The sequence below is a fragment of the Copidosoma floridanum genome, unplaced genomic scaffold (assembly GCF_036245765.1).
Source record: "Copidosoma floridanum isolate Cflo_tuat_1 unplaced genomic scaffold, Cflo_Japanese_pri ptg000021l, whole genome shotgun sequence".
NCBI lineage: Eukaryota > Metazoa > Arthropoda > Insecta > Hymenoptera > Encyrtidae > Copidosoma > Copidosoma floridanum.
This window is the reverse complement of record NW_028321898.1, coordinates 23,045,432-23,072,213: the sequence shown is the minus strand read 5'-3', so window position 1 is coordinate 23,072,213 and position 26,782 is coordinate 23,045,432. Positions and strand designations below refer to the sequence as shown.

At 38.0% G+C, this 26,782-nt stretch overlaps 2 protein-coding genes across 3 annotated transcripts in view; both read right to left on the bottom strand.

Moving 5' to 3' along the window:
• The window catches only part of LOC106638851 (uncharacterized), a 153,079-nt gene that overhangs the window by 8,491 nt on the left and 117,806 nt on the right, over positions 1 to 26,782 (bottom strand). The window contains exons 2-5 of the mRNA XM_089594798.1: positions 6,028 to 6,089; positions 4,202 to 4,495; positions 1,594 to 1,779; positions 753 to 953 (exon numbers count right to left, since the gene is read on the bottom strand). Of these exons, the coding sequence (XP_089450924.1) occupies positions 753 to 953; positions 1,594 to 1,779; positions 4,202 to 4,495; positions 6,028 to 6,089 (743 nt within the window). The remainder of the gene's footprint in view (positions 1 to 752; positions 954 to 1,593; positions 1,780 to 4,201; positions 4,496 to 6,027; positions 6,090 to 26,782) is intronic.
• On the bottom strand, positions 24,484 to 26,395 carry LOC106638849 (uncharacterized). Of its 2 annotated transcripts, XM_089594488.1 has the most exons (7): positions 26,185 to 26,395; positions 25,825 to 26,098; positions 25,467 to 25,715; positions 25,329 to 25,388; positions 25,047 to 25,252; positions 24,791 to 24,950; positions 24,484 to 24,708 (listed from the first exon to the last, which is right to left on the bottom strand). In XM_089594488.1, the coding sequence occupies exons 1-7, from the start codon at positions 26,212 to 26,214 to the stop codon at positions 24,569 to 24,571; spliced, it is 1,119 nt and encodes a 372-aa protein (XP_089450614.1). In that variant the 5' UTR covers positions 26,215 to 26,395; the 3' UTR covers positions 24,484 to 24,568. The 2 variants fall into 2 exon arrangements, with proteins under 2 accessions (XP_089450614.1, XP_014207707.2); XM_014352221.2 differs by having other exon boundaries at positions 25,825 to 26,395.

Sequence of the window (26,782 nt, the reverse complement as noted above, 5' to 3'; positions counted from 1 at the left end):
TATTTATTGAAATTTTTAGTAAGTCAAAATAAAGCGTAAAAATTAAAAAAGTTCAGGTTATTTAAAAAATCTGCTTCATATATAATTTTTCATAAGTGCAGACGATAACATATTATAGACTTGAAATTGTGCTTTTGAAAGCGATTACTTTGAAAAAATTGTAGGAAAAAACTTCTTTGATCACATATTCTCTGCTCTCTAAAGTCGGCTGCAGAATTTTCTCGTGCTGTAACAGTATTTCCGAGAAAATCGACATCCATATTAAAATAGGCTTTCTTTCGCAAATATTTTTCCTTACAATCCATAAAAAACAAAATGAAAAAAAAAAAAACAACGATACCACGCAAAGACTCGTCAAAAAAATCAAACACGCGAGAAAAACTCCCCACGAGCCCGATAATGCGAAATCCCGGCTGGAAAATTCCGAGAAAAAAGTAAGGAAAAAAAAAAAAAAGTAAACTGGATTAAAGCTGGTAGAAAAGTGAACGAAAAAAAAAAAAAAAAAATTCCCAACTTCACCCCAACTTTGTGTAAATCCTCGGCAGAGATGTATATACACACATATATCCACCTCCAGGTGTACACAAGACCAGCGCTACTCGGAGTCTGAAAATCGACTTATACATCGCATAAGCACTGCAGACAGCAAAGCATTATATAGCCACACTTTGCAAGTATGAGCCGCGCGGAGGGTAAAAAAAAGCAGGGTACAGGAGAGCCCACACTGCATACACAGACACAGACGCACTTACCCCGAGTCCCCGGTGGAGTTTTAGCCTCTCGGCTAAGGCCGCGTAGGCGTCGATCAAGTAAGCCTCGAGCTCGTCGTCCTGCCTCTTTCTCTTCCTCCCCGCCGGTGGCTGTTGCCCAAAACTCGATTCGCTCGACGCGACAGTCCCCGGGGACGGCACCGGCCCACGCAGACCGCCCACGTCGCTTTTCCTTTCCTGCAACTACGTGTGACATGCATCACGTGCGTGCAGTATATAATAATATGTGTATATGTTTATACGTGTACTACTTGTATATCCCTCCCTCTGTGTGCGCCCTCCCTCGTGACTTTATCAGATAGCAGATGCAATTTGAGGGAGTTGGGTGTATGTATGTATTTTCGACTTTCCGCTCCATTTCTGCCCATTAGGTGTCTCTGAACGTTTCGCGCGAGTGGCTTATTTTTCGACGCTTCGTTTTGCGTTTTGTATGGAGTAACTGCTTATGCAAATAGTACGAGTGGCCCTTGCACGAAGCGAGCAGTCCTTCGAGGAGTGTTGTACGCGTGGGGATGTATTTTTTAAATTATTGTTTTTTTCATACAATACATTACAAGTAATGTTTTGAGATAAATAACCAGATCTATGTAAAATCTCCAATTTAATTGGTTAAACGAGTTTTTTTTTTTTTTTTTTTTTTTTTCTCGACAAAAAGTACTGTTTGCAACATAAGGTTGTCAGAAAAATACAATGTCTCTAGACGACTTGACCAAGTATTTCCTTGCAATTTTCAACTTTGCACTGTAAAAAAAAAAAAAAAAAACAAACTGATTCCCGCATTCATAACGCAATGACAATCGAGTTCGAGGAGCAAACGACTCACCCTGTCCTCCGTATTCTTTTCGAGAGCCACGGGCGTCCCAGCGAGGTCCGATTGACGGAGCTGCTTCTCGGCGGTCAACACTTCCTTCTGCTGGTTCAGCTCCTTTTTCACCGTTGGCTCGCGCTTGTCTTTCGCCGGATCATTCCCCGACTTCTTCCTCCTCTCGAACTCGAACAGCTCGCCCACCTGATGCTCAATCAAAATCGAACGGTACACTGCACAGGCCAACCGAGCCTCAAAATTGGGTTAAGCTAATTCACGTTTCGGTTGAAAAAGCAGCCGAGTATAGGAGAGCATTTTATTAGTGGCTCCTCTTGACACGATCCCGCGTGTCTAGGGGTACTTTTTTTCAGCCTCGGAGTGTACGAACGAAATATCCAAGCGGTGGAAAAAAGCATGACTGTCTCGACCGGGCCTTCCAAATAATTCTCACCTACGCGCTTAAATTAGTGCGTACCCACACCTATTGGTTTTGATCGTTTACAAAAATTCTGGAGGACACTTTTTGGATATTTTGTCCGGGACGTTGACAAACACCCAGAGATCATCTCGAGGCTAAAAAAGCCAACGCCTTAAAAGCGCAGCTCATGGACGTACAAAAATGTACTTCCACAGGAAAGGAAACCAATTTCCCTTACTTATATAGACTCTGAGAGTGGGGGTAGTTAGAGTTTCATCCAATCTGGGCTCAAGTGCGACCAGCGAAAAGTCTCGGGTATAGCGCTATCAACTCAAAAGTGGCACTCCTTTGGCGTGGGTTGTCGGAAATGTACGAGTTGAAATATTTTGCTTTCACGGGGAAAAGATAATATACGTCATCCCCTACATATTGGCAATCGTGCAGGTCCATCTTTTTTACCGTGGAAAAAAAAATAGAAAAAAAATGATATAAGAGCATCAATCGTGGGAGTAAAGAGTCATCCGAATTTACGTTCTTTGTCAACCCAAGTAAAAATTATCCGTTCATCCAACCCAACCGCCAAGGTAAAATATCCAATAGTTTAAAATATATAAACGACATGGGGGTAAAACGCGTAACAGTAAGGGGAAAAAATGGCTATCCCACGCGAGAACTGGGAAGGGAAACAACGGCTAAACAAAACAAGGTACCAGCCAACGTTCCGCGGAAAAACTGCGATTAAAGACGACGGGGATAGAGGGGGAAAAGGGGGTTGCACCGTTAAAACGTCCGAGAAGCGAACGCGGCGCCCGGGCGAAAGTAATTTCCTCCAGCGAAACTTAATGATCCCCCCTCGGCGCGTTAAAGTTGCCATGCCCCTGAGGGGGATGTGCATTATCCTCTTAGTGCGTACTAAAAGTGAAACGCGCCTCAACTCCTGGACTTCGTTTGCGCGGCAAGGCCTCCCTTTTTGTAGCCCCTTCCTTCGACTCGTCCCAAATATATATATACAGAGAGGAAGCGTCTCGGAAATGAAGTGCTTGCGGATCTTTTTTCTCTCTCTCTCTGATGGTGTGTATATTTTTTGTGCTCGAATTTTCTGGGTCTTCTCCTGACTACAACTGCCATGGTGCGATAATTGACTCTTTTTTTTGAATTTTCATGACCATAAGATCTTTGAGGGTAATTTCAAATGATCAGTCGTGCCGTGTAGTATATGTACGATATTCGCAATATTTCGATTTTAGTTTGCCTTTTCATTCATGATGAGCTTTGTATTAACATCGCAATGAGTTTTATACTTTGTGGGTGATTACGAAACAGCGTAACGAAAATGAATAAGTAGTATAAAACTTTATTACCTGCGCGTAGAGCTGATTACGCATAATATGTGATTCAGGCAACACTACAGTTTTGAGCTTTAAATTTGTTTGCAACATAACAACAGTCGATTTAAGAGGATTATGTTTTTGTGCTCCAGTGGAAATACAAGGGACTATTGTCACGGATCGGATCACGGATTGCAGATGCGCTGTTCTCAGAAATAAATAAGTACGTTTTGGTGATAAAAATAAGTCACTGTTTTTTTTTTTTTTTTTTCTATGTACTCGTTAGTTTAATTTTGCATGTATACGGTGTAACAATCGGCTGTATCGACGAGTACTTTGTCTTTTAAAAAGAATGTTTGTCTTTCATCGGCCACAACGAGTCATTGTAACTATAAGATCTCGTATAGGGTTATCGATGACAATTTAAAAATCATCATTGGTTGTTGCAGTTTTACGAAATTCATCCTTAGAAGTAAGCAGATCATTTGAAATTATGGCAATCGATGACAATTTAAAAATCATCATTGGTTGTTGCAGTTTTACGAAATTCATCCTTAGAAGTAAGCAGATCATTTGAAATTATGGCACTTTATGAGAATAAAAACGAACTCTTTGTCCATTTGATTGGATACATTGCGAGAGTACACCGCGCGGATATAACCCAGAGCCCCTCTTCAACGCAGCTCGGTACGAGGCAAGTTTCTTTTAAAAGACAAACATCCGTCCCTTCCCACGATGAGAATCTTACACGTACATGGTATACCTACCAAAGATATATAGAAATGATCCCCGTCATGCCTTGAAATCCCAAGAATAACCCCGGAAAGTATCGATCGAAGCGTCAGTACACTGCAGTCCCCAAGTAACACCCGAGTCTCACCTTTTCGCCGTTAATGTCGGGCTCGCTCCCGCCTGTAATCAGCGCCGGCATTGCGGTCGTGTCCCCGCCCGCCTCCCGCAGCTCCTCCTCCAGCTCGTCGTCATCGGGCTCGCTAGCGTCGTCGTACTCCTCCTCCTCCTCCTCCTCGTCGTGTTTGTCGTCGTCGGATCTGCCCGGCTCCTCGTCCTCGATCCCCGACGAGTCCCCCTCGACTTCTTCCAAACTATCGTCAACTTCTTCCGAACTCGAACTCCGTCCGGGGCTGGTGTTCGATTGCGCTGCCGAGGTAACTTCCTGTGGGCAATGGCAGACGCGTTAATTACTCCACGTGACTTTGGATGTTGTTTGCCGCGGGGGAGTTTGGGCCTTCCCGGTGGTTTTGGGCATCTAACTGGTTCGCGGCGCGGGTTTTTTAATCATCGGGGGAGGGCCATCTGGTGTATTCATTTTTCCATGGGGGGGGGAATTGTACAGGCGAGCGTGCAGTTTTTTCAATTTTGGGCCGGTCGATGAACAATCGTTTGAATCGCCCACTTTTCATGAGCAAACATTATTGAGTTGGATAGGGAATGCAGTGGCAACAGTTTCGAAAGAGAAATTTTTCGGTGTACCAGAAGTGGTGGAGTATTTGGCGGACCATGAATTTCGCTCTCTTTGATGCGCCATACTGCAAATGCATTTCGTGAAAATTAGATGTTTGAATTTAACGCTTTGAAGTTGTTTTGAAACTCTTGGCTTCATGAAGCATGGCAAGGAGGACTTTTTAACCGCGAGCTGATGGAATGGTAGTTTTCGTCGGATAAGTGCCATCGTCTCCGGGGCTATTTTGCGGCCCAAGGGACGTAAGGTAGCCACGGAGCGATGGCGCTTATGTGGCGAATGCTATTTTTCCTATCGAGGGCACACCAGCCTTTCAAAAACGCCCGAGGTAGGAAAATTATTTTTCTATCGTTCAAAGTGAAAAGTATAAAGGCATTTCTCACGTTTATCGAAAGCAAAAAAAAATCTCAGTGTATACACAGTAAAGCTACATTCGCGGCAAAAATTCAACAATAGCTCGCGCGGACAAAGGCGCGCCTACGGCAATGGCTCCTAAAATATGAGGCTTCCAGTGTCGAACACAATGGCCAACTTATTAGGGTCCAACTATTCCAAACATCAGCAGCTGCTCACTCGTCCATTGTGGGACTCGCTCTATCCTGCACGTGCACCCAAAGGTGTATGTATGTATATATATTAATGTTTCCGTCAAAAACCCAGAGTCGTTCGAAAAAAACAAGAAATTGTTTGAAAGACTCATACGTAAACGCGGCAGGTGCAAGGATTGACCAACGAAAAGAAAAATTCATCCTGCTTTTGAAAAAAACTCACATATTGCGATGAAAGACCAAGTACTGCCAAGTTCATCCACCCGCGAGCGCAGCCACTCATTAAAATTCAGTCAAGAAGACGAACCGAGGCCTCTCTTCGTGGGGGTGAGAAAAAAGAAAAATAGCCCTGCCCGTGAATGGAAAAAAGCACAACTTTTTTTTTTCCACTCCACCCTTTCGAAGCAGTTAACCGTAGCCTCGAAAGCTCGCGGAAGCTGTTCAAACAGCGGGATATTAAACTGCACGTGTGTTCAGCAGCAGCCCAGTGCAGTGAATCTCGCCGTACAGCTTATTATCAAAAGGGGGAGAGAGTAGCGCTCGAGAGGGCTAGTTCCACGACGCTGGGGCCAGGTGGAGGAGCTATTTTCTATTTTTTTTTTTTTTTCCCCCTTGGTGTATTTTAGCGTGTGCGTGATAGCAGTGGGCGTACGGTGATTAGAGCGCGCGTGTACTTACCGAAACTGCGGCCCGCGGGGTCGACGGCTCTTCTGGATCCTGTCTGTTTGCTCCGCTGCTCCCTGCAACGAGAAGGAAGAGAACGATCTTTGTTAGTGGCTTTTTTTTTTTTTTTTTTTTTAGATTAAAAGGTTGAATTGCGTTCTTAAGGGGCTTGTTTGGGGTCTACATACACTCATACGATGTTTTAAAGGAGGAGGACCGAGGTGGACTGACTTCTCATTTTACATACTGACAGGAAAAAAAAAAAATAACAATTGGTAAAACTACACTATAGATACTTTATTTCCACGCGGCGCTTCGGTCGGAAATTTAATACACCCTCTTTGTAGAGATATGCGAGAAATTCGTGATTTTATGGTCCGCGTTTGCCACGCTTCAACCAAACAAAATCACGGAAAAGCCGACGCGGCAACAGAATAATATATGATTTTTCATCGGATCCCCGGCAATGAAACTACGCAACACCGAAAACCAGCGACTTTGAGCGGCGCACCTCTCCCCTTGCCTCAACCTAAAATCCCCAAATTCACCGAGTCCTCGTAGGACCCGACGCAGAGTTCATTTGCATGCCAGCCTTTCTCGGTGCTCCCATCCCGTGTACACACATACCGTAGAGCTCTGGAGCAATTAGCTAATGACTGCCGTGTAAGCACCCTCTCCTCTCGTATACACTCCTTACCTCTGTATACTCCTCGAAGCTCCACCCGCGACTTGGCTCACAAAGCGCTCGCTATACGCAACCAAAGGGGGGATTGATCGCATTTGTACGAGCGGCTTTAAAGAGCACTCGTGTAATGGGACGTCTCAGCTAACCAATAACGAAATGGCTCGCTTCTCCCCCCCCCACCCCCTTCTTTCCCATTCATCTCTGACTTACCTCCGTCCATACATGCATACGTTCGAGCTAATGTTACGCGTCAAACGCGACGTGGACCATCGGGGGACTCGCTCTTTTCAACCTGTCTGCCTATATATTGCATGCAGCTTACTCCCGGTCGGTCGGCTGGACGGCTGTATTAATTAGTTTGACGGCACACTTGCAGTTGTACACAACACATATATAAAATATATGTATTTGCGCACACCTCCATTCATGATTATGAAACGATAAGGACGACTAACGCATACAGTGTTTGTGCCGTTTTAGTCCGGCAGTTTGAGATGATCCCTTGTTGTTTTAATTCGGTGTATGGCGCACGGTCGACTCGTTGAGCAGAGAGTGCGTCATATATTACACGGGAGTGTAAAAGTTTTTACGAGAGAGTACACCTATATACATCGTAAACGTTTGCCGTGCATCCTTCGCTCTGTTCATATATACGGAGGTATATTTATGTATACACACACATATATATATATATATATATATATATATACCGTGCAGGTGCATCAAATGACCGAGGGGTGGGAGATTACGCGGTGATTTACGGCCGACTCTGGGGGATAAATAAAATCGTACAGCGGGTGATGGGGTTAAAGTTGTTTCGGGGGCTGGTTTTCTCCTCCCTGTGAAGCTTGCGCGGACTGTTTTGATGCGAGGATGTGTATTGGATTATATGGGGTATACAAGGGGGCATGTAGGCGAGTACCTGCCTAATACGGACACCAATATTACGTGACGAGGCACTAAGAATGTGTAAAATACCGCGACAATTTGATGAATGTCAGTTAATTGTGCGAGAATTTCGTTTTCAAACGTAGAGTGCAAAATTTATTTTAGTCTTTCCATGGGCTCAAAGTTCTTCGTAATCAGTTTGAATCACTCATCATTTGATCGATTCATCAGACATTTTTCCAACTTTGTTTATGTAACGTGAGCATGAAAAAAAAAGCCAAATTTTATAATAAATTTTAACAACAGCAAACACCATAGTACTAAGACGTGTATAACATTTATTTAAAATAAACGTAAATTCATTCGTTGGAAAAAAAAAAAAAAAAAAGCCTATCAATGTGCGTCTGATGAGGATAAAACGTTGTGAGTCTTAAAAATGCTTTGACCACCGCAGCAAAATAAAAAAACTTCCAAGGTGCTTCCACAAAACTCGTTTCCCAAGCTTCCTCATAATTATGCATAGCTAAAATCTGGGGTGCTCCCTCTTCACCCCTACGATTTCCCAACTCAACGTTAATTCCATGCAGTGTAGCTAAAGCGTGTATACGCACGTGTAATATATGAATTCACCCGGGCCAGAGAGGGATGAGCTCGATCCATTACTTGTCTGGACCACACCTCCCCTTCCCCCTTGGAAACTCACAGCGCGCATCTTTACGTATACACACCCAAGCACCTGCACCCTGAATTTGAAATAACGCACGAGCAGCACTAATTGACGATGAACTCTCAAAGAGTTTTATTTCTTTATTGCTTATTCGTTTTATTTTATAAATATTTTTTTTTTTTTTTTTGTTTCAAAACAAAAATTTTCCATCACTGGTTATTTTGTTTTTAACACATGATTATTTGCCGAAGCGGTTTGGATGCAAGTAACGCCAGTAAACTCAAATAAGCAATTGCTCAGCAATGTTTAAAAAGTATGGGAAAAAAAAAAAATCCTTTATCAGGTATACAGTGGACGCCCGGTGAAACGAGATTCTCGTAAAGTACGAGTAATCGTCGATTCCACCACGTCCCTCATCACGATCCTCCGTTTATCGGGGCGTCTCGTTAACCCCCGCATTTATGTATCGTACACACACGTATACAAATGAGTACCAACCTACCGCCTCCCTTTACACGGGCGTGTAAGCGTTGAATATCCGTGATTTCCCCGAGACAATGAGCAGGAAATTACTCTCGAGGTGCAACAGCCAGCTCGGCCTGTATAGTCGCGAGCGAGCATTTTCCAATTAACACCCTGGCCTGGTCCGGAGAACGTCAGCCGGCTATGGCACTCGCGTGTGATGAGCTCGGGAGAGGATGGGTCGGGGATTCCGTAAATTGCAAGGCGAGGGGAAGACAGCTCGTTCGAGGATGGGCGAGTGCCTGGATCCTTGTTTGCCACTCTTGACGAGACAATTGGCTCGAAAGGACGATGAAGCTGAGCTGTACACCGGGAAGGAGACTATTTTTTTTTTTTTTTTTTTTTTTTTTTTTTTTTTCTGCTTCTTCGTTTTTTGAAGCTTGTATTGTTTGGGCTTGCAGTGAAAATCGTACAGTTTGCTAATGTTGTGCTTTTTGAAGGAAATATTGTTGGAATGTTCGTTTGGAGCGATTTCGCCCGCGGCTGACTTGATATTGAGTTACACTACTTGGCGAAAAAATAACTTTGGCAAGGGTTCTGAAGGGGTGTGAAGCATCGAGGTTGATGATAATACTCCATGACGATGGAATAGCAGGTAATTCCCTCTACATTTATTGCAGAGGCTGTGGAGTACGTACAGGGTTGGGAAGATAATTACCGATACAGCTGCACTTATACATTGAAAAAATTCTCATCCAAAAGTTTCCGTGCAAGCAATCGATAATCCAAAGTACTAAACATAGAAATCAGTACTTGTAATGACTCTACTATAAGTTGTGATGAGTATCGTTATTGGTAATTAGTGAGGAATGTGCGAGGTACAACTGTGGACGGCATAGATGGATTTTTAACGATTCTTCTTCGAGCCACTTACGGCTGAATCACCCATGCATGTATACCTATACACGTGTGCACGTGTAAGATGAGCAAGACGACCCGAGTCTTGCAGTGGGCGACGGCCATCAGTATAGCTTCGAGGCTCTGACTTCAACTTGATCGGTGCTGGTCGGAGAGCACCGACGCTCGGCGAGTGTTTCGGCCACACGAGTGTTTCGGCCACACAAGTCGAGCACGGAACGTCAAACGTATAACCCCTTGGAACCCACTGGTTTTTTTTCCCCCTCTGGCATTGCCTTTTACTTAATCATTGAAAAAAACTTGCTAAGCACATTTTCAATCAAGCAAAGTCTTTGGTTATATTTCATTCTCCTCCTCCTCATCTTCATTAAGACTTTCGCACTTTTGCTCATGCACAAATCATCGAGCGCTCGATTTTTTCATCAAACTGTCCTCTTCCATACAGTTCTGCCGGTGACTGCTATTCCTGTACTCGAGTACACGACGGCTTTTTTCACATATAGGCAAAATACAAGCAGTGATCCGTGTCCATTTCCAAGTGATTTAGCCTAGAGGTTCAGCAACAACGTGGACAAATGCTCCAAGTTGCGTATACATATACATGGCCAGGTTGGCCCACCCAGTGTCCACCAGCTTGACCTCGATCAAAGTGCGCACAGCAAAATGTTCAAGCCGTGCCGATCTTCTGGGAGACAGGCCGAGAAGTACCCATGATCACTCGAGAGTTTCAGGCTTTCATTACGTGCAGGGTGGTTTCACGTGGCTGCAGGTCACTACACATCCGCCCTTGGGCGTATCCTTGGAACCATAGTCATGAAAAACACCTTGAGCCATCCCGCGCCTTCCTGGAGCACTTCGAAAAGAAAGTAACGAGCTTAGGAATAATCACTAGGTGCAGCATCCTGACAACAATTGACGTTATCATCGTAATTTAATTGGAGGGCGGGTGCTTCGTCCGACTCGTTGGATTATCCTTCGCCGTCCAGGAATACAACGATTTTGCGGTGAGCGAGGATACGGGATGGTTGGGCCACCTTCCACTACTTTGTTTTTATCTCATTCAACGGGAGGATTATTGCAGCTGTCCGTGTCAACGTGGTTGGCCCACGTGGTTCCTTTGGCACAACGTAACAACCTTGTTCTCCCCAAGGCAAGGCTTTACAGATAAATTTTAAAAAGCCACCCACTTATTGCCACCGATGAAATCGGTATACACAGTACATTACGTGACGCGCATTAAATTACACAATAATTATACATATGTATTTGTATGTAAAAATTATAACGTAATTTGGGTAACTCTTTAAATAGAATAAATTTACTAAAGACTCAAGGATCGGTACATTGATTGAGTTTACCTGGACAAGTTTTGTGGGACTTTAATATTTAACTGGTCAAAAATATTGCAAATAAAAAACGTTTGTAATCCATTCGATTTTAGACGAAATTTTTATGTTTGTGTTTTAACTGAAACAGGAATAAAACTTTGATGGTTTCATTACTGTTTTTTTTGCGCCTGAGGCTTCATAATTATCGACAGTCTCTAAAAATGGTCGAACTTCCTTTATACATCGATGTACGGGAGGCGACTAGATACCGTGAGACCACGTCATTTGAGTAAATCTATTGTAAAAGTTCGATATTTTTCTCATTAAAATTTTTTCCTACTGGATGATCCTTCCATTACTTTGTACTAATTGCTTGTACTCATTGCGGTATTAATGAATCGTCAAAAATCTATTTTCCATTTGACTGCACAACCATTGTTTAGTTATAGTTTATTATGAATTTTTTTTATTTTTATTTATACCTAAAGTAGGGCAAGCAATTTTTGTATTAAATTCATTGAAAAAACAACTCAGTGTCACATCAGGATACATATTTAAGGAATGTGTATCGACTGATTTTATACAACAACTGTATACGAATATTTTTCTTTCGTAAACCAATAAACACACACTTAATGTGAAAAAAAACCTTGTTTCTATTTATTGTATCGTTGTAAAAAATATTCAAACCACACATAATTAAAATAATGTGTCTTACAGCTATACTCAAATAAGGTAAATATATGTAATCTTTGTTCAATAAATGTCACAGAAGCAATTTGTCGAAGAATAATTATTTTTTTGACAAAGTAACCAGCATAGATATAAAAAAATGTTCACATGCCACTAGAAACAAAAATGACGCTCTTGTACCTTTTTTATTTTAATAATGAAATTTTCAGTTAGTTGTCTCGAGATATACATTTATTATTTACAAAAAATCTTTGACTACAAATTTTTTCCATTAATCTTTAATGATAGTGTATCTTTGTTCATGTAAAAAAATTCTCCCTAAAAAACAGTCCGAGTTCAAAAGCATTTAAGTAGAAGATTAGATTATTTAAAATCATCGAAAGAAAAAAGTATTTAAAAATTAAGAATTATGCGAACCAATTTTAAAACGTCGAACTAAAACTGCCTGTGAGAATTTTGTATCATTAGTTTGCAATTAAAAAACGGCTATCTACAAATGTTTTAAAAAATAATTTAGTTTTAATTGATTATCCTAGACGTTTTTTATATATAATAACTTTCTTGACTTTTAATCGAAGTATAATTCAGAGCGATGGAATTCTTTGATATTTAAAAAATTAACACCCCACTGTCCCGTAGATATATTGTGAAACAAAGTCTTTTTTTTTTTTTTCATTTAATCACATTTTTATTTCATAACTCGATAACTATTTGATGAATACTGCGCCGTTCGTTAGCTTCGATTGTAAAATTGATTGTACTACCCTCGATTACCCAAGCTTCGTTAAAAAAACTATAACCGTACAACATTTTAATGGAATAATGAAAGTTAAAAAAAATTAATTGTCGATTTTTCCATCAAACAATTTCCATCGAAGCAACGAAGCTACAATGAAACGGTAACGAAGTACTGTAGGAATCGAAAACAAAACGGGATTACCGTAAAATCTGTTCAGTACAAGTAAAAAAAAAAAAAAAAAAAAAAAAAAAAACCAGAGCCAGAAAAACAGTTTTCCGACGCCTCAGCTGCTTCCTCACGCCAAGTTTTACCGGGCACATGTGGCTCCGCGTGTAATGACATCCGGTGCTACTCGCGCAGCCGTGAAACGCAACTTGTTTCCTACTCCTCCCCTTTTTTTTCTTTTTACAATGCACTTTTTTTTTCACCGGTATTTTTCTTTCTTTTCAAGTCTCTTCTGGCTCTCCTCCACTTGTTCGATGAACGGAACGGCTTTTTACTGCATGGTCTCGTGGCTGTTTGCACGGAAGCAAGTTTTCACTATGTTGGTATTTGTTTGCATCGTATTTTGGAACGTTTTACAATTTTTTTAGACTTTTTAGTAAAAATCACGATTGTACACGTTCTCTTAAATAATTATTATTAATTTAATGATATCTCTTGACAAATAATGACCATCAACAAATAGATAATTCAATAAATGAACAAATGAAGTCGTTATGATATCGGTTTTCTTGCCCTTTTCAACGACATCGAAATTTCAGTTGATAAATGTAACCCTTGAACATACTGTGTACGTAGGAATTGACAAAACATCAATTCTATATTATAAAAATTCATAACTTTAGTTTAAACCGAGATACGAGAAATTTGTATCGATAAATTCCGTAACAGGAACAACAAAGTACTAATTCTTCTCTCTCGTAGACCTGTACGCATTTTTACAACTTTTTGATTTTTAATGGATTCATGGAATTGTGGATTTCATAAAGTGGCTGAATTGTAAGCAGCAGCACTGTAAAACATATCAATTTTTATAACCAAGTTGTCATTATTTTCTGGTATTGGAAGGTTTCATAATACAATCTAATATCTTAGATCCATCACGTGTCAGAGACTAATAAATTCATTGCAATTATATTTATTAGCAATCAATTTTTTTCAACTGATAATGAAAAAAAAAAAAAAAAAAAAAAAAAATCATGGCACTGCTACAAAGTCTATTTGTTCATTGATGGTAATTGCCAACTACGCAACAAAAACAGTTGACCATGCGAGATGAAAATCAAAATTTTGATTTATGCGTCCAATTGATGTTCTTAAAAAAAAGAGATGGATGAATCCCTTCGTAGTTAAAGATTCGTTTTGCGTCAAGTATTGCGATGGAGAAAAATCCCCGCCTACTCACCAACAACGCGATATATTCATAACAGCGCCCCGCGAATTCTCGAAAAAACGAGCTCATGGAATAAAAATTCCAATGGGTGCACTTAAACGCGTTCCATGCCACTGCACCGTAGCCGCAGATGTGCCGAAGCTGAATTCCAAGCGTATGTATTATAATACATGTAAAAGTGCAGGAAACGAGAGGAAAAAAAAATAAACCACGACGTTCCTTCAATGCATTACGTAACCCGCATTCGCGTATCGCGTTCCGATACTTTATATTTTTTTCTCTTCGGGTGCACGCCAAAACGCCCTGGTTTGTATATAAACCACTTATACATGTGTGTAGATGTATATATATGATATTGCAAAAATATTCGAATGCACACACATATATATATATATATACAGATGTTTTCATAGATGTCAATTTTCTAGTCAATAGATTCGAAATCCATGTTTGACGGTTTTAAAAGCTGTATATGCGTGAGGACTGGTATAAATAATCTAGCACGCAATTACGTGCATAATTTATTCCCCGTATAGGTACAATTTCAGATCGATGTTCAAACTTCGGTTGCCTGGTGTCAGTATTATATTAAGTATGTATATAGGCATCGAAAGTGGTAACCTTTTGCCGAAAATCAATACTCGTTCGAGTTTCCATTTGGCGGTTTCAATGTTTCAACGACTTGGAAATGCTTTTCCCATCGCGTTGGTGAAGTATATAATGAAAGAGTTCATATAATATACATGCATGTACCTATACACACGTTATTTCATTGCTGGAATCAAAACGAGTCGATAGTCGATCGTTCAATTCCACGTTGAATATAATATTACATTTTAGAATACGGCGTGTGTACACACACTCCTAATAAAACTTTCATGTTTGACCCTTTGAAACATCGAATACCGTCGGACTTTTTACATAGATTTGAATTATACTTATCGTCCAAAAATACAGTGCAGTGTGTTTGTAAAAAGAAAATTTTTTTTTTTTTCTCTCCGCGTTCCCGGTAAAAATAACGAGTTATGCATTACGTATAGGATTGTTGTAGAAAGACAGGACGAAGAAACGTATTTTCGTGGACACTCAGCAGCAGCCTTGCACGCGTACATCCGCGGCTTCCGGATAAGCAGGTACTCCTCGCTCGGAGCAAACAAACGAGAAAAATAAACGCGGCGTCAAACACAAAGAGAGACAAGGGGGCGAGGGTGGTATACGGGGTGGTGCAGGAGTCTCCACCGAGACGAGAGGGAAGTCGAGCTTTGATGCGCCTAACCGGACTTTCGACACATTGAACACACCGATCACGTAAGTAGAGCTTGCAGCAACGGCGGGGCCGGTGTGCGGGTCAGTGTCGTGGCAGCTGGTCCTCCTCACGATTATATACTTTGGCAGCTCTCGAGGGGTACTATCGCGCGTCGAACTTTCATATTACGGCTAACCTCGTCGAGGGCTTTGAACGCGTGCATCTGAGAGGAGCTTTTCGGGCGGGACCAAGGAGAACGCGAGGATTTTCAGGTTGACGTGCGTGATTTTTTTGCTGATGATGAGATTTTTATTCCAATTGAATAAAGGAAAGAAAAAATAAAAAACTTGACCCGACGGATACAGGGGATTGACAAGACTAAACACTCATGCAAATTAAAAAAAAAAACAGGAGTTAAACGAAGCAAAAATTTTCGTCAGTTTCATCCCCTACCGAAAACACTTTCCTACAAAATTTAATCTACATTTATCGGTACTTAACGGATAAATCCTTAAAAATGTTGTAAATCAGTCGAACCTTAATTACAGGAGATAGAAAGTAAAAAAATTTAACTTTTTATTTATTTTTTTTTTTTTAAGTATAACTTTTGTATAAAAAATTCAAAGTTTTCTTAGTGAATCCTTTAAAACTGAGCAGTCCTATTCGAACCAATAAATATTGTTTTTGATATGTTGCTGCGTATTCTTCTACAAAATCTGTAAGCTCGTAAACTTTTTTTCCTGTAAAACCTAAGTTAAATGACTAAAAATTTCATCACCTGTACATCCTGTATAACTTAAAATTGTCCAAGTACTTAAAAAACAAATAAAAAAAAATTCTATTGTGTATTATTTGACGCTCAGTAGATGAAACATTTATCTATGATTGCGTGTACGTAGCAGAGGAAAAAAAATTTTTTAACCCAAGGTAGTGCCTTGGCGTTTCCGTTTATTTATTTTTTTTTTTTTCACACCAAATACGCGTTCGTACATGCATCCGATCGGATTTTTAAGAGGGTGAAATTTTGCGCCAAGTTTTGCGAGTATACGCCGATATATTCATGTGCCCATACGTATACATTCACCTGCACTCTTCTTCGCTCGAGCGGAAATCATTTGAATTTCATGAATCATGAGGGGATCGATGTTTATTTGAAAGCACTCGGTGTTTTATCTTCTCCCTCTCAAATTTTTTTCACACTGGGCACATTTTAACGTAGGGATCGTTTGCCAAACGAAATGTTTAGTACAACGTACAGCAAAGGGAATATTTTTTTCAAAGTACCAAATGCAGTATGAGAATCCTGCGGATAGTGCGTCAACCGGTTGGTAGAATTTAATTGGTGGACAGTACACACGTCTATAGCAACTCAATTGCTACGGCTACGCGTTTTTATGAGAGGGATCCTAACATTTATGACTGCAAAGTGATTTCATGATGATTTAATTCATAATAGTAGACGTATGTTTTTCGATTTTATAATGATTCTCGAGTTCATTCGATGAAGCCACGTGCATGGTTTGGAAGCCAATAGAAAATAAAAGCCATGTAAAATAGAAATTTTGTACAAAAAAATTTGAGAAAAAATATTTAATTTAAATATTAGAGAAAAAAAAAACTTTTCCAATAAATGTATTATTTTTTTCAACGTGCTAACACAGTTTTTATAGGTACCGATTCAACTGTTACTTTGTAGCAATCAGAAACAAAATTGAATTCTGAATCATTGATAAAAAAAAAACTCTGATGCTAAAATCTTCCACTCTCTGAGAAAAAAAAGTGCAATTCGACACCACAAAACTATACTTCTGATAGCCGCGTGGCGATCACTAACATGGAACCATTGAAGAAAAAAAAAACAAAAAAACAAAAAAAAAATTTTTATTGAAAAACACTCCACGCTGGCAAAGCACGTGGAATACGATCCCTCTAAGCTCTCAAAATAAACGAAAACACGGGAGCCCCCGAAATCGATGCGTAAAAGCCCGCGCAGCAAACCGCGCGAGACGAATACAAATATCTCTATTCCCTCTCCCCCGCGTACGTACGGGTATCGATCGACTGAAAAAAAAAAAAAAAAGTATAAATAAACCACCAATGGTAAAAAAAAAAAAAAAAAATAGCTCGCCCGGCCTATGTCGCCGTAGGCGTTATTTGATACCACCGTGCATTTCCGCGAAAATTCCTCCCTGGCAAAAAAGGGTGTGGGGATGAGGGGGAGAGAAAGCGGCAACGAACGAACGAAAGAGGAGAGTATAAAACAAACAAAAAGCCAAAACCACCGGCCACCCCTGCCCCTTGAGAAAGGGATGACGCGAGTAAAATTAATTTTATGAAAAAAAAGGGCTCGGAGCTGCCCGCTGTAATTTGCAAGCGATTCGTCGACTGCGCGAAATTATCCTTCCTTCCTCGGAGTCGGTTCATTAATGAATGCCTTAGGGCGAGTTTGGGGTCAGCTTTAATCACTGGCTCTTGTTTTAAAAGACCGAGTCGCGGTTCTCACTTTTTTTTTTTTTTTTTTTTTTTTTTCTCGATTTCCTCGCTTTCGTGGGTAATCGAGCGTGAAAGCGTGCAGCCCTCGCTGGCGGATTTGCGAAGCCTATGGATTTTCAATCGTCGGCTGGGGCGAAAAATCGATTTAGTGGTAGTAGAAATGGTTTACCGTAGTAATGGGTCGTTATTTGTTTATTTATTAATTTTTTTTTTTTTAACTTTAGATCGAGGAATTGTGTGCTATGAAGATGTCTTTGGGGTTGTTGTACGAGAGGGATTAATTATATCTACGTGCATAAAGTGCTGTATTTGACGGCAGGGGCCTTTTAGTTTCTAAATTTATGGATATAAGGTAGGCCTTATTTTTATGTGACTTTTTTTGTAGTTAAAAAAAAAAAAAAATAAATAATATAATGTAAATGAAAACTCGCTATTACTTCATAGTCATATTACACTTTCAAGATTTTTAATAAAATTTTTATTGACTCAAAAACCAAAAAAGTTTCAACACACTCACACCCTATATCTCTACTTACGAATGTCTAACGATTATTTCCTCGAAACAATTCAGTGACTGTTACCCCTATTCTTATCAGGTACTTGTGTGACTTCTGGATATTGTGTTGTTTGTCATTTTGTCGGAAGTCGTAGATACAAGTATACGTTCTAATGATGCAAGTATAGATAAAAAAAAAAAAAACAAAAACAAAAACTTGATAGCGTTGACGGTGCACAAGAGTAGCAGCAACGTAATCAGCCGAATCCCACCAGAGACCCGATCCAGGACCGGTGGACGGCCGCTTCCTCGAAGACTCTAGGAAACGGTTGGCCATGTATCGCCATGTCGGCCGGGTTGTCCAGGCCAATGACGCACTTGGCCCCACCTGCCTCGCCAACCACCAAAGGACTTCCACGCCCACCGTGGAAAATCGGTCTCCCGGCCGGCTGATTATTCTGCCCGTCTCGCGGTGAATTGCCCGTGCATATTTGATTTTCGAGTAAACTCCGCGCATTGTAGGGAGAACCGGCTGCGGAGAATATGCCTTCGAATTCGGACTTGCACTGGTTTTTACTCATCACGGGATACTCCACGGGTCGAAAAGCCGGGCCGGGATTGTCACTGCCGTTGGTGGGAGTTTGTAGATAGCGCAGTTTGAACGTGACGGCGAATGGCGAGGCGGGTGTCTCGTCCGGGCCGAGGAGTTTATCGCAGACGCCGATCTTTTGGATGTTCGGACCGAAGGTCACGGGAGTTGCCAACTCAACGACGGCGATGTCGTTCTTCGTGAACACGTAGCGCGAGTACTCATCGTGGCAGGTGTAGTTCTTCGTGTCGATGAGGGTGCCTTTGTCTTCGGAGTCCGAGCCGACGCGAACGCGCAAATCGAGGTTCGATTTTGTCTTGACGCACAGACAGGAGAATACGGCGTGGAGTTGGGAAACGATGAAACCCGTGCAGTGCAATGTCGAGGTGTTTCCATTGTTTCCATCCGGCGATACTGCCTCCAGAGACGCGATGTACGGATGATACTCCACTGTGGGATTTGCGGCGCCAACTTGCTGGCTGGGAGCTACAATTTTTTAACTGTTTATCAATTTCTGCACCATTAAAAAGTAGTGGTGGATGATGCGGCCGTTACCTTGTTTTATTTAAAAAAGTAGCAATAAAAACAACCATCCAGATCTTTTGTACTTACTTTAGCATAATCGGAAACAATAACAAAACAAAATAAAATCAATTGGTCGTCGTGTATACTGAAGCAGGATTAATTGAAAATTTAATTTAATCATCTGATTACAACAGATAAAATCCACATGAGAGTGATAGAACATTGATTTTTGTGTGTATTGTAAAAAAAGTATGAGGATATTTTATTTACGAACTTAAAGTCATTAAAATAAAGTTTAATGGATATGTTTCTTGGATCAAAAAAATATATTGATATTAATACTGTTGTAGTAACTGAAAAATTAATTTGTAAATGTAAAAAAATTATTCTCGCATTGTATTAAGAATATTTGTCTTGTTACACGACGATGTAGATGAGATGCTTTTTATTACTGTATGCTATAAAAACTTACCATGAGCAATAATTATTGATACAATAACCAACCAAAAATTATTCATCTTAATGATTGTATAAACGAAAATTAACTAATAAATGCTTAATTCTACATCGTTGACTGACTTTATGTAAAAACTCACGAGTGTTTATATATCTTTAAGTCAGGTTAGAACAATACAAATTCTTTTGAGTATTACTAACATAAAATTTATTGTGGTTTAAGTATTTCATTTTATGATCACTCGAAAATGCGAAAAATTTTTACGAAAATTAAAGTCATGCCTACAGCGCATTTTAGTTATTTAATATTACATGATTTTTTTTTTTTTTTTAATTTTAAGTAAAGTTTTTACTTTACTGATTGTAAGCATGAGTAACCCTTTAAAAACTATAGTTACCAATTATTTTAGCTGTCCCAGTAAAATTTTTTTTATAATTTTTTTTTTTTTTTTATAGCTTATTAAAAATTATATCATCTAGAGTACAAATTTTATATTGCAATGAATTTTACTATTTTACTCATACTGCATTGTATAATTGCTAGAGTTTGTTAAAGTTTATTTTTCATAACATGTTAAAAGCAAAAATTATTGAAAATTTACTTCTTAATATTATTTCTTTGAATAAGTTATAGAAAATAAAATACGATGGATGTAAAAAAATGTAATGTGTTTGTTGCAAAAAAATTAATACGTACATTTTGAATATTACTAAGTTTTTAACATGAAATAGCTCTTCGTTATTTTCAATGTCTAATTTGAGATTTAAAACGAATCGTCTGTTATACTGTTCAGTATTTCATTATCTGTTGGCATGTATTGTTTGAGCAATTGTAATTTAAATCTGGAAAATTTCACATCATATGTCAGCCCAAAATATTCCCGATACATTTTCAAAAGGGATTTTTTATTGCTACTCGATACCTCCGTAATATTAAATCATGGAAAGTGTAAGAATATTTTATTAATATTAAATATAAATGAGAAATTTACTGTGCCCTTTTGTGGATGCATTAGCCAAGCAGAAAAAAAAAAAAGTAAAAAAAGCGCGTTTGAAGATTATCAAACGAAAAATTCGATCCCTATGGCCCACTTGGTAATCACATCAAAGTAAAATCAATCAAATTGAATAATCAATCGTCACGGTACAGAAAAAATGACTCTTTTTTGTCCCCTCGATGCACGGGCACACGCATATACTCACTGGAGAACGAAACCCCGTTCGGCACTCGAACCCTTTTGGAGTGCCCTTTTTTTACCCTTTTCAATCGCTCCATAGCCCACTCCCATTCCCTCTGTTCTACCCTTTTTACCCCCCACCCTCGACCTCATCTGTTTGTCTTTATATATATACATCTCGCCTTTTTCGGCTCTTTTTGTTTCGCCGACAGAGCACCGCTCTCGAAGCGCGCCAGCCGGAAGCCTTCGAAATAGCCCGCTGATTGCGAGCGCGCCACTCTTATTTCGCGCGCTCTCATCTTTGTTTTTTTTTTTCCTTTTTTTTTTTCCGCCACTGCCTCGCATCCGAGCTACTCTGGCTGCAAACTCGACTTTATCCCCCATTCCACTTTTTTTTTTTTTTTTTTTTTTTTTTTTTTCTTCTGTACAGTATCGAAGTTTTCACCGGCAGGATAGAAGCGATTTATCAGGAGTGCCGAGAACTTGATTAATGCGCCTTTAAGCGCTGCTCTTCCCAGTTAACACGCGGGCCCGCCAAATCGACGTGGTACTTATTTACGCTCCTCTTCCATGGGATGAAGAATGTCTTCGTTTTTTTTTTTTTTTTTTTTTTTTTCAAGTCGTTTTTTCATTCCTTATCTCTATTAGGGTTTGTTGAATGTTTCGTTTTACAAAAAAAATAATAAAAATTATAGAAAAATTCCAGCAAAAATTACCATTCTGTACAATAAATTGGATGCAAGTTGGCAAAACAATTACATCGAAAAGCTTAACCATCACGATAAAACAAAAAAATGACAAGTCACCTAATGCAGAGGCTTTGCTTGAATATTTACACATTACCTAAATCTTGCTGGAAACGGATACGTCCATCTGCTGCAGTAAGAAGTTTCTACCATTACTATTTAGGTAGGAGGGTCCATTTGAAACAACGAGTACATTTTTCGAAACGAAAAAAAAGAAAATAAACAATATACAAGGCATATTCACGTTGAACTCGACGTAGCTGGCAGAATAAATACACGCTCGAGATCCTATACATAACAGCGAGACAAAATGAATTGCGTTAATAAAGTGAACGCGCAGAGCGTCCATTCGAGCGAAACGGCGGCATTGTTTGGTCCCAGCGGAGAATAATAAACACACACTGGGATATTAATTACAAAGTAGCATCAAGCCTCATCCGTTACGCGAAATTCAGCTTTTAATGCGAGCTGGTGATTCTGTCGTGAACTCGGCGTTTTGCGACTGTTATTAAGTTTCACTGGGGTGTAATTTTCACGGACGAAAAGTTGGCGCGGAAAGTGGCTTGCACGCCATACCACTCGGAATTATGTGTCGATTGAAACTTGTATTGATTTATGAGGTATTTCAGAAAATTTTGATTGCACATTTTTTTTTTTTTTTTTTTTTTTTCGGTAAAAGTTTTTAATTTAATTTTAATTAAGAGATTGTCAGTTTTAATAGTTTATACAATGTATTTTAAATAACAACCGGAAAAGGGAAATTTTTTTACTTTTAACTGACAAAACATAACTTGGAGAGAGTGCAGCAAGCAATCCAATTCTTTGAGTATTTTGTTCCAATTAAGAAGTAATAATATCGGTTGGAAAAAATGCTGTACACGATAGGAAAAAAAAATTATTGCAAAATAAAGAATTTAAAATTTCTTTGAATGAAAAGAATAAAACTAACAGAATAAGGATGAAGAAATTCGTGATTTTAAAGAATTTTACAACTCGGTGCAAGTACGTCAATTACGCATGCGGTGATCAGGGAATTGAAAACCTTATTTTAATCCCGCAGTAAGTATAGCAAAGTTCTATTAAGCAATTAAGAAGCTGATCTAATTAAATTTACACTTTCAAAATTTAATAATTAAATCTCACGGCTCAGGGTATGAGGCGCGTATAAGTTAATAAGCTGATGCGCGATCGTGGCTCTTTAATTATCGTATTTTAACGAATAGCGTGCCGTAATTAAATTCATTTTGTCGAGTTAGTCCGCTTTACACTCGTAGTGCTAATAACTTGAGAAAAGTTGACCCTCTGAGTTCATAACTGAGGTGTTATATAAAATAATTTTTTTTTTTCTATCTCGCCTTATTTACATTCATTTTACGACGTATATTTATTTTAGTAAAAGCAAAATGTACATTTTGTACACTAATTGATTGTACATTGTGTAGTGTTGGTAAGAGCTGGATATGTGAATTTCTTAAATTCATGTGTACGGCTGCTGTTATACTCTTGTCAAAAGTAACCAATCTTGCAGTGTCTTCGTTCTAATAATTATAATATTTTATGATTCAAGTAAATTAATACTATAGTGTTTATTTTAAAAACAGACTCTACATATGGAGTTCTTCACTTTTAAAATATTCTTGCTTGTCTAAAATATTTAAACCTTTTTGTTTAAAATCATACAATTATCAATGACACGCTGAATTTTCAACCCGAATCGCCGCCCTAAGGCAAGGTATTATTCAAAATTATTAAACAAAAAGTATTTTTCGTACGTTACAGGATAAAAAACTCCCTTACCAGTAACTTTATCGTAAATTTCCAAGCATTGTTTGAATTGAGCTGTCTCCTTTTCGACTGAAACAGTCAATACACTTATGATATAAGACTGTGGTTGGACTAATATCCATGTACACCCTCTTTGTCCTGTAATCGCTTTAAAAATACGTATGACTAACAAATACAACAAATTGATGGCAATCAAAACAAGAATCTAGCAAATATAAAAAATTTGATACAAAATTTTCGATGAATATTGGCTGTTTTAAAAAAAATTTTCTAATTTTATATTGTTAAAATATAAAAACTAACCAGTAAATACCACTAGAACAGATAATGCACGTGAGTTTACATTAATAAGTTCAACCTACTGTAAGTATTTTGATTATGAAATATGAACTTTCAAAGTATAAATAGTATTTAAAGGAAAAACGTACGTTTTCTTATATATGGGTCATTCTACGAAAATCGGCATATTTCAAGGGCCGGAATAAACAATCGCTTAAAATGGGGTGTTAATTGTAAAAATATATTTTTTTTTAAATTCTTATTTTATTTAAAAAAAATAGCTTTACGGAGCTCTAATATTTTATAATCGCATTATAACTGAGATAAAGACGCTCTCCGTGTAAATTTGACTTTATTCTCATATTTATAAATTCATATCATTGCTGACAAAACGGAATATCCATTTCATGGTCGTATAACTTTGTCAGTTTTTATGCTAATAATGTTAGAAAAAAAAAAACTGATTTTTATATATTTTTTTTAAGTAAGATCTTGAAAAAAACTGTTCAACCAGAATTTGTCGTGAATTTAAAGAACGACTTTCAGTAAGCTATAATTCGGCTCACATTGCAGAGCTATAGGAATGAAAAAAAAAAAAATTGTCGTTTAATATGCTTGGTTTCGGCATGTTTTTTTTTTTTTTTTTTAATTAAGTATTCAAGTTTTAGAACTTAATTATTTTTATGATTATCTATTCAGATTAAATTCAAGTTATTTGTATTGAATGGAGATCACAAAAGAAATATTTGAAGATTTTACTCTGCTATGAATGTTAAGATGTAAATCAATATTCAAAAATAAATGGAGCAAGGTGATGGATTTATTAGAAAATCATGAAAAAAGGAGACTAAAAAATTGTAATTAAAATAGAACACACACTTTCTTTATTTAATTGTATCATGAATAATTTTTTTCAACACTCTTTGTCTTAGTAATTCTAATGCTTAATGGAAAATTCTTAAACGTACTCTTACATATGAACGTTACTTATTGACTATAGCCTTGTTCTACTCTTTTCTGTCTCCTCCTTAATTCGTTATTTATTCTATCACCGCATCTTCGAAGCCATTCGGCAATTCGATTCCTTACAGCATCTATATGGATTTGATGGTGTTCTTGAATAAGATCTGTAGATAATTCCATGAAATAACTTTAAAAATCTGAAATTTTTGTGAAAAAAACCACCAATAAAATTACTTAAAGACTTACCAACTATCAACCCAACCATGTTAGATGTACCAAAAGGGACAGTATCTTTCACACCTATCCAAGAAATATTTTTACACAATTCATTTGACAGAATCGAAGACATAATATTTGATACTGATTTTTGTTCAGTTGGAACAAGCAACTTATTTAGCTTTACAATCTACAAAGTAAGCCATAATTCATAGTTTTATAATATAATAATAATAATAATAATAATAATAATAATAATAATAATAATAATAATAATAAAACTTACAAACTGGTATTGAACATTTTCATTTGATAGTGATTCATCAAAATCCAAGAAGTCATTTATGTCTTCAAAAGGCATAAATGGTAAGAGGTCTAATTTTTCTGAAGACAATATGGGTCCCGTTTTTCCTACAGGCATTTTATGTTGCAGCAAATTTAATATTTCCTGTTGATGAATTAGAATAGCTTCCAGAGTTTCTCTACAACAAGCTGATAAATCGTTATAGTAGTATAAGATTCAAATCTTTATCATATTGTTCTATTTTGATATTTCAATCATACATACAACAACATTCTTTGCTGTGATTCTTGCTTACTTTCATGGGGATACTGGTAGATGAACTTGCTAAAGTAGTGAGAAACTTTATCATAGATGCTATTTAAGAATTAAATTAAAAACATAAGAACTTAGAAAATTTATTACATGATGGTCTTTTCAAAACTTTAATGTTTGATTTCTGTAAAGATCTCGTCGATGAGATTTTAATTGGTTGTTTGCCAACAATTTCACAAGTTGCAGTATTTTCTAATGGGTCACAATAATTATCTTTAATTTTGTTACCATCATTAGATGAACTTTCACTAGTTTCAATAATTTCGTTAACATTACTTGGTACAATAACTTCCTCCGAAAAATTTTCTGTGATTTCGATATTTGCATCACCATCGATTACTAAAATAATTATTGCCAAATAAAAATTTAAACTAAGCGTTTTAATTAAAGATATGTAAGTTAGTCAAAGCAAACTATTATAAATTATTTAACAACATCGATTAGATACCTGCTGAAGTTGATGGTTTATCCTGTAATATGCTTGTGTTGCTCTGAAGTACATCTTTACATTTAGATAAAGTGACTTTGTTAAAGTTGCTTGGGAAAATTTTTATGATAGCAGGTGAGGAAGAACATGTTTTTGATAGGGAAGAAGGATTTGTTACAAATATTTGGGTAGGTGTTTTGGGATCCATCTTTAGTTTGGACATCAGCAATGCCTGCACTCGTTTGCTCTGCTGAATCTTTGAAAAAGTTGACAGACTCGATGAACTGGAATCCATCTTATTTTTGTGTTAACAATAAAATACTTTTAAAATCAACTTGTTGCACTTTTTTGGTTTATGTCCATAGGTATAATGTTTGTCACCTTCACATACATATAACCTCTGCAACTCATCCACAAAACTTTACAACCTTCGACTTTCGAAGATATATGCGATTGTTGTACGCTATGTATACTAATATCATATCCGTGAAATTTATTCAGAAATCTACGTGTATTCTTTATTAATGGAAGATCAAAATTAACGACACACAAAGTGAAGGAAGCAAACAAACAACTGACTTTCGGACTTCTTTTTCTCCCATGTCACAAAAATATAAACACACGCGCCGCCTCCGCCAGCAGAAGTCAGAGAAGGTCTGTTTCTTTTTTTTTCTTGCTTGCCTAGGGATTTTTTTGTGGTTATGTGTGCACGTGCGCGCGCGCAGTTTGAATACACTGTTTGGATCGATAACAGAACTAGTTTCAGAAAATATTTGTATTTATTTATTAATGCAATCGAATTGGGCACGTACGTATATTTCTTTTATTATTTATCAGTACAATTTTTTTCTACAGTTGTGATGCATTATTTGTGCTTGAATTTTTTCCTCAAGTATGACTTATAATACGCTGGTTTACAACATTTTTTTTAAACAAAATAACAAAACAGTGGATTACGATTTAAAAACTATTAAAAAAA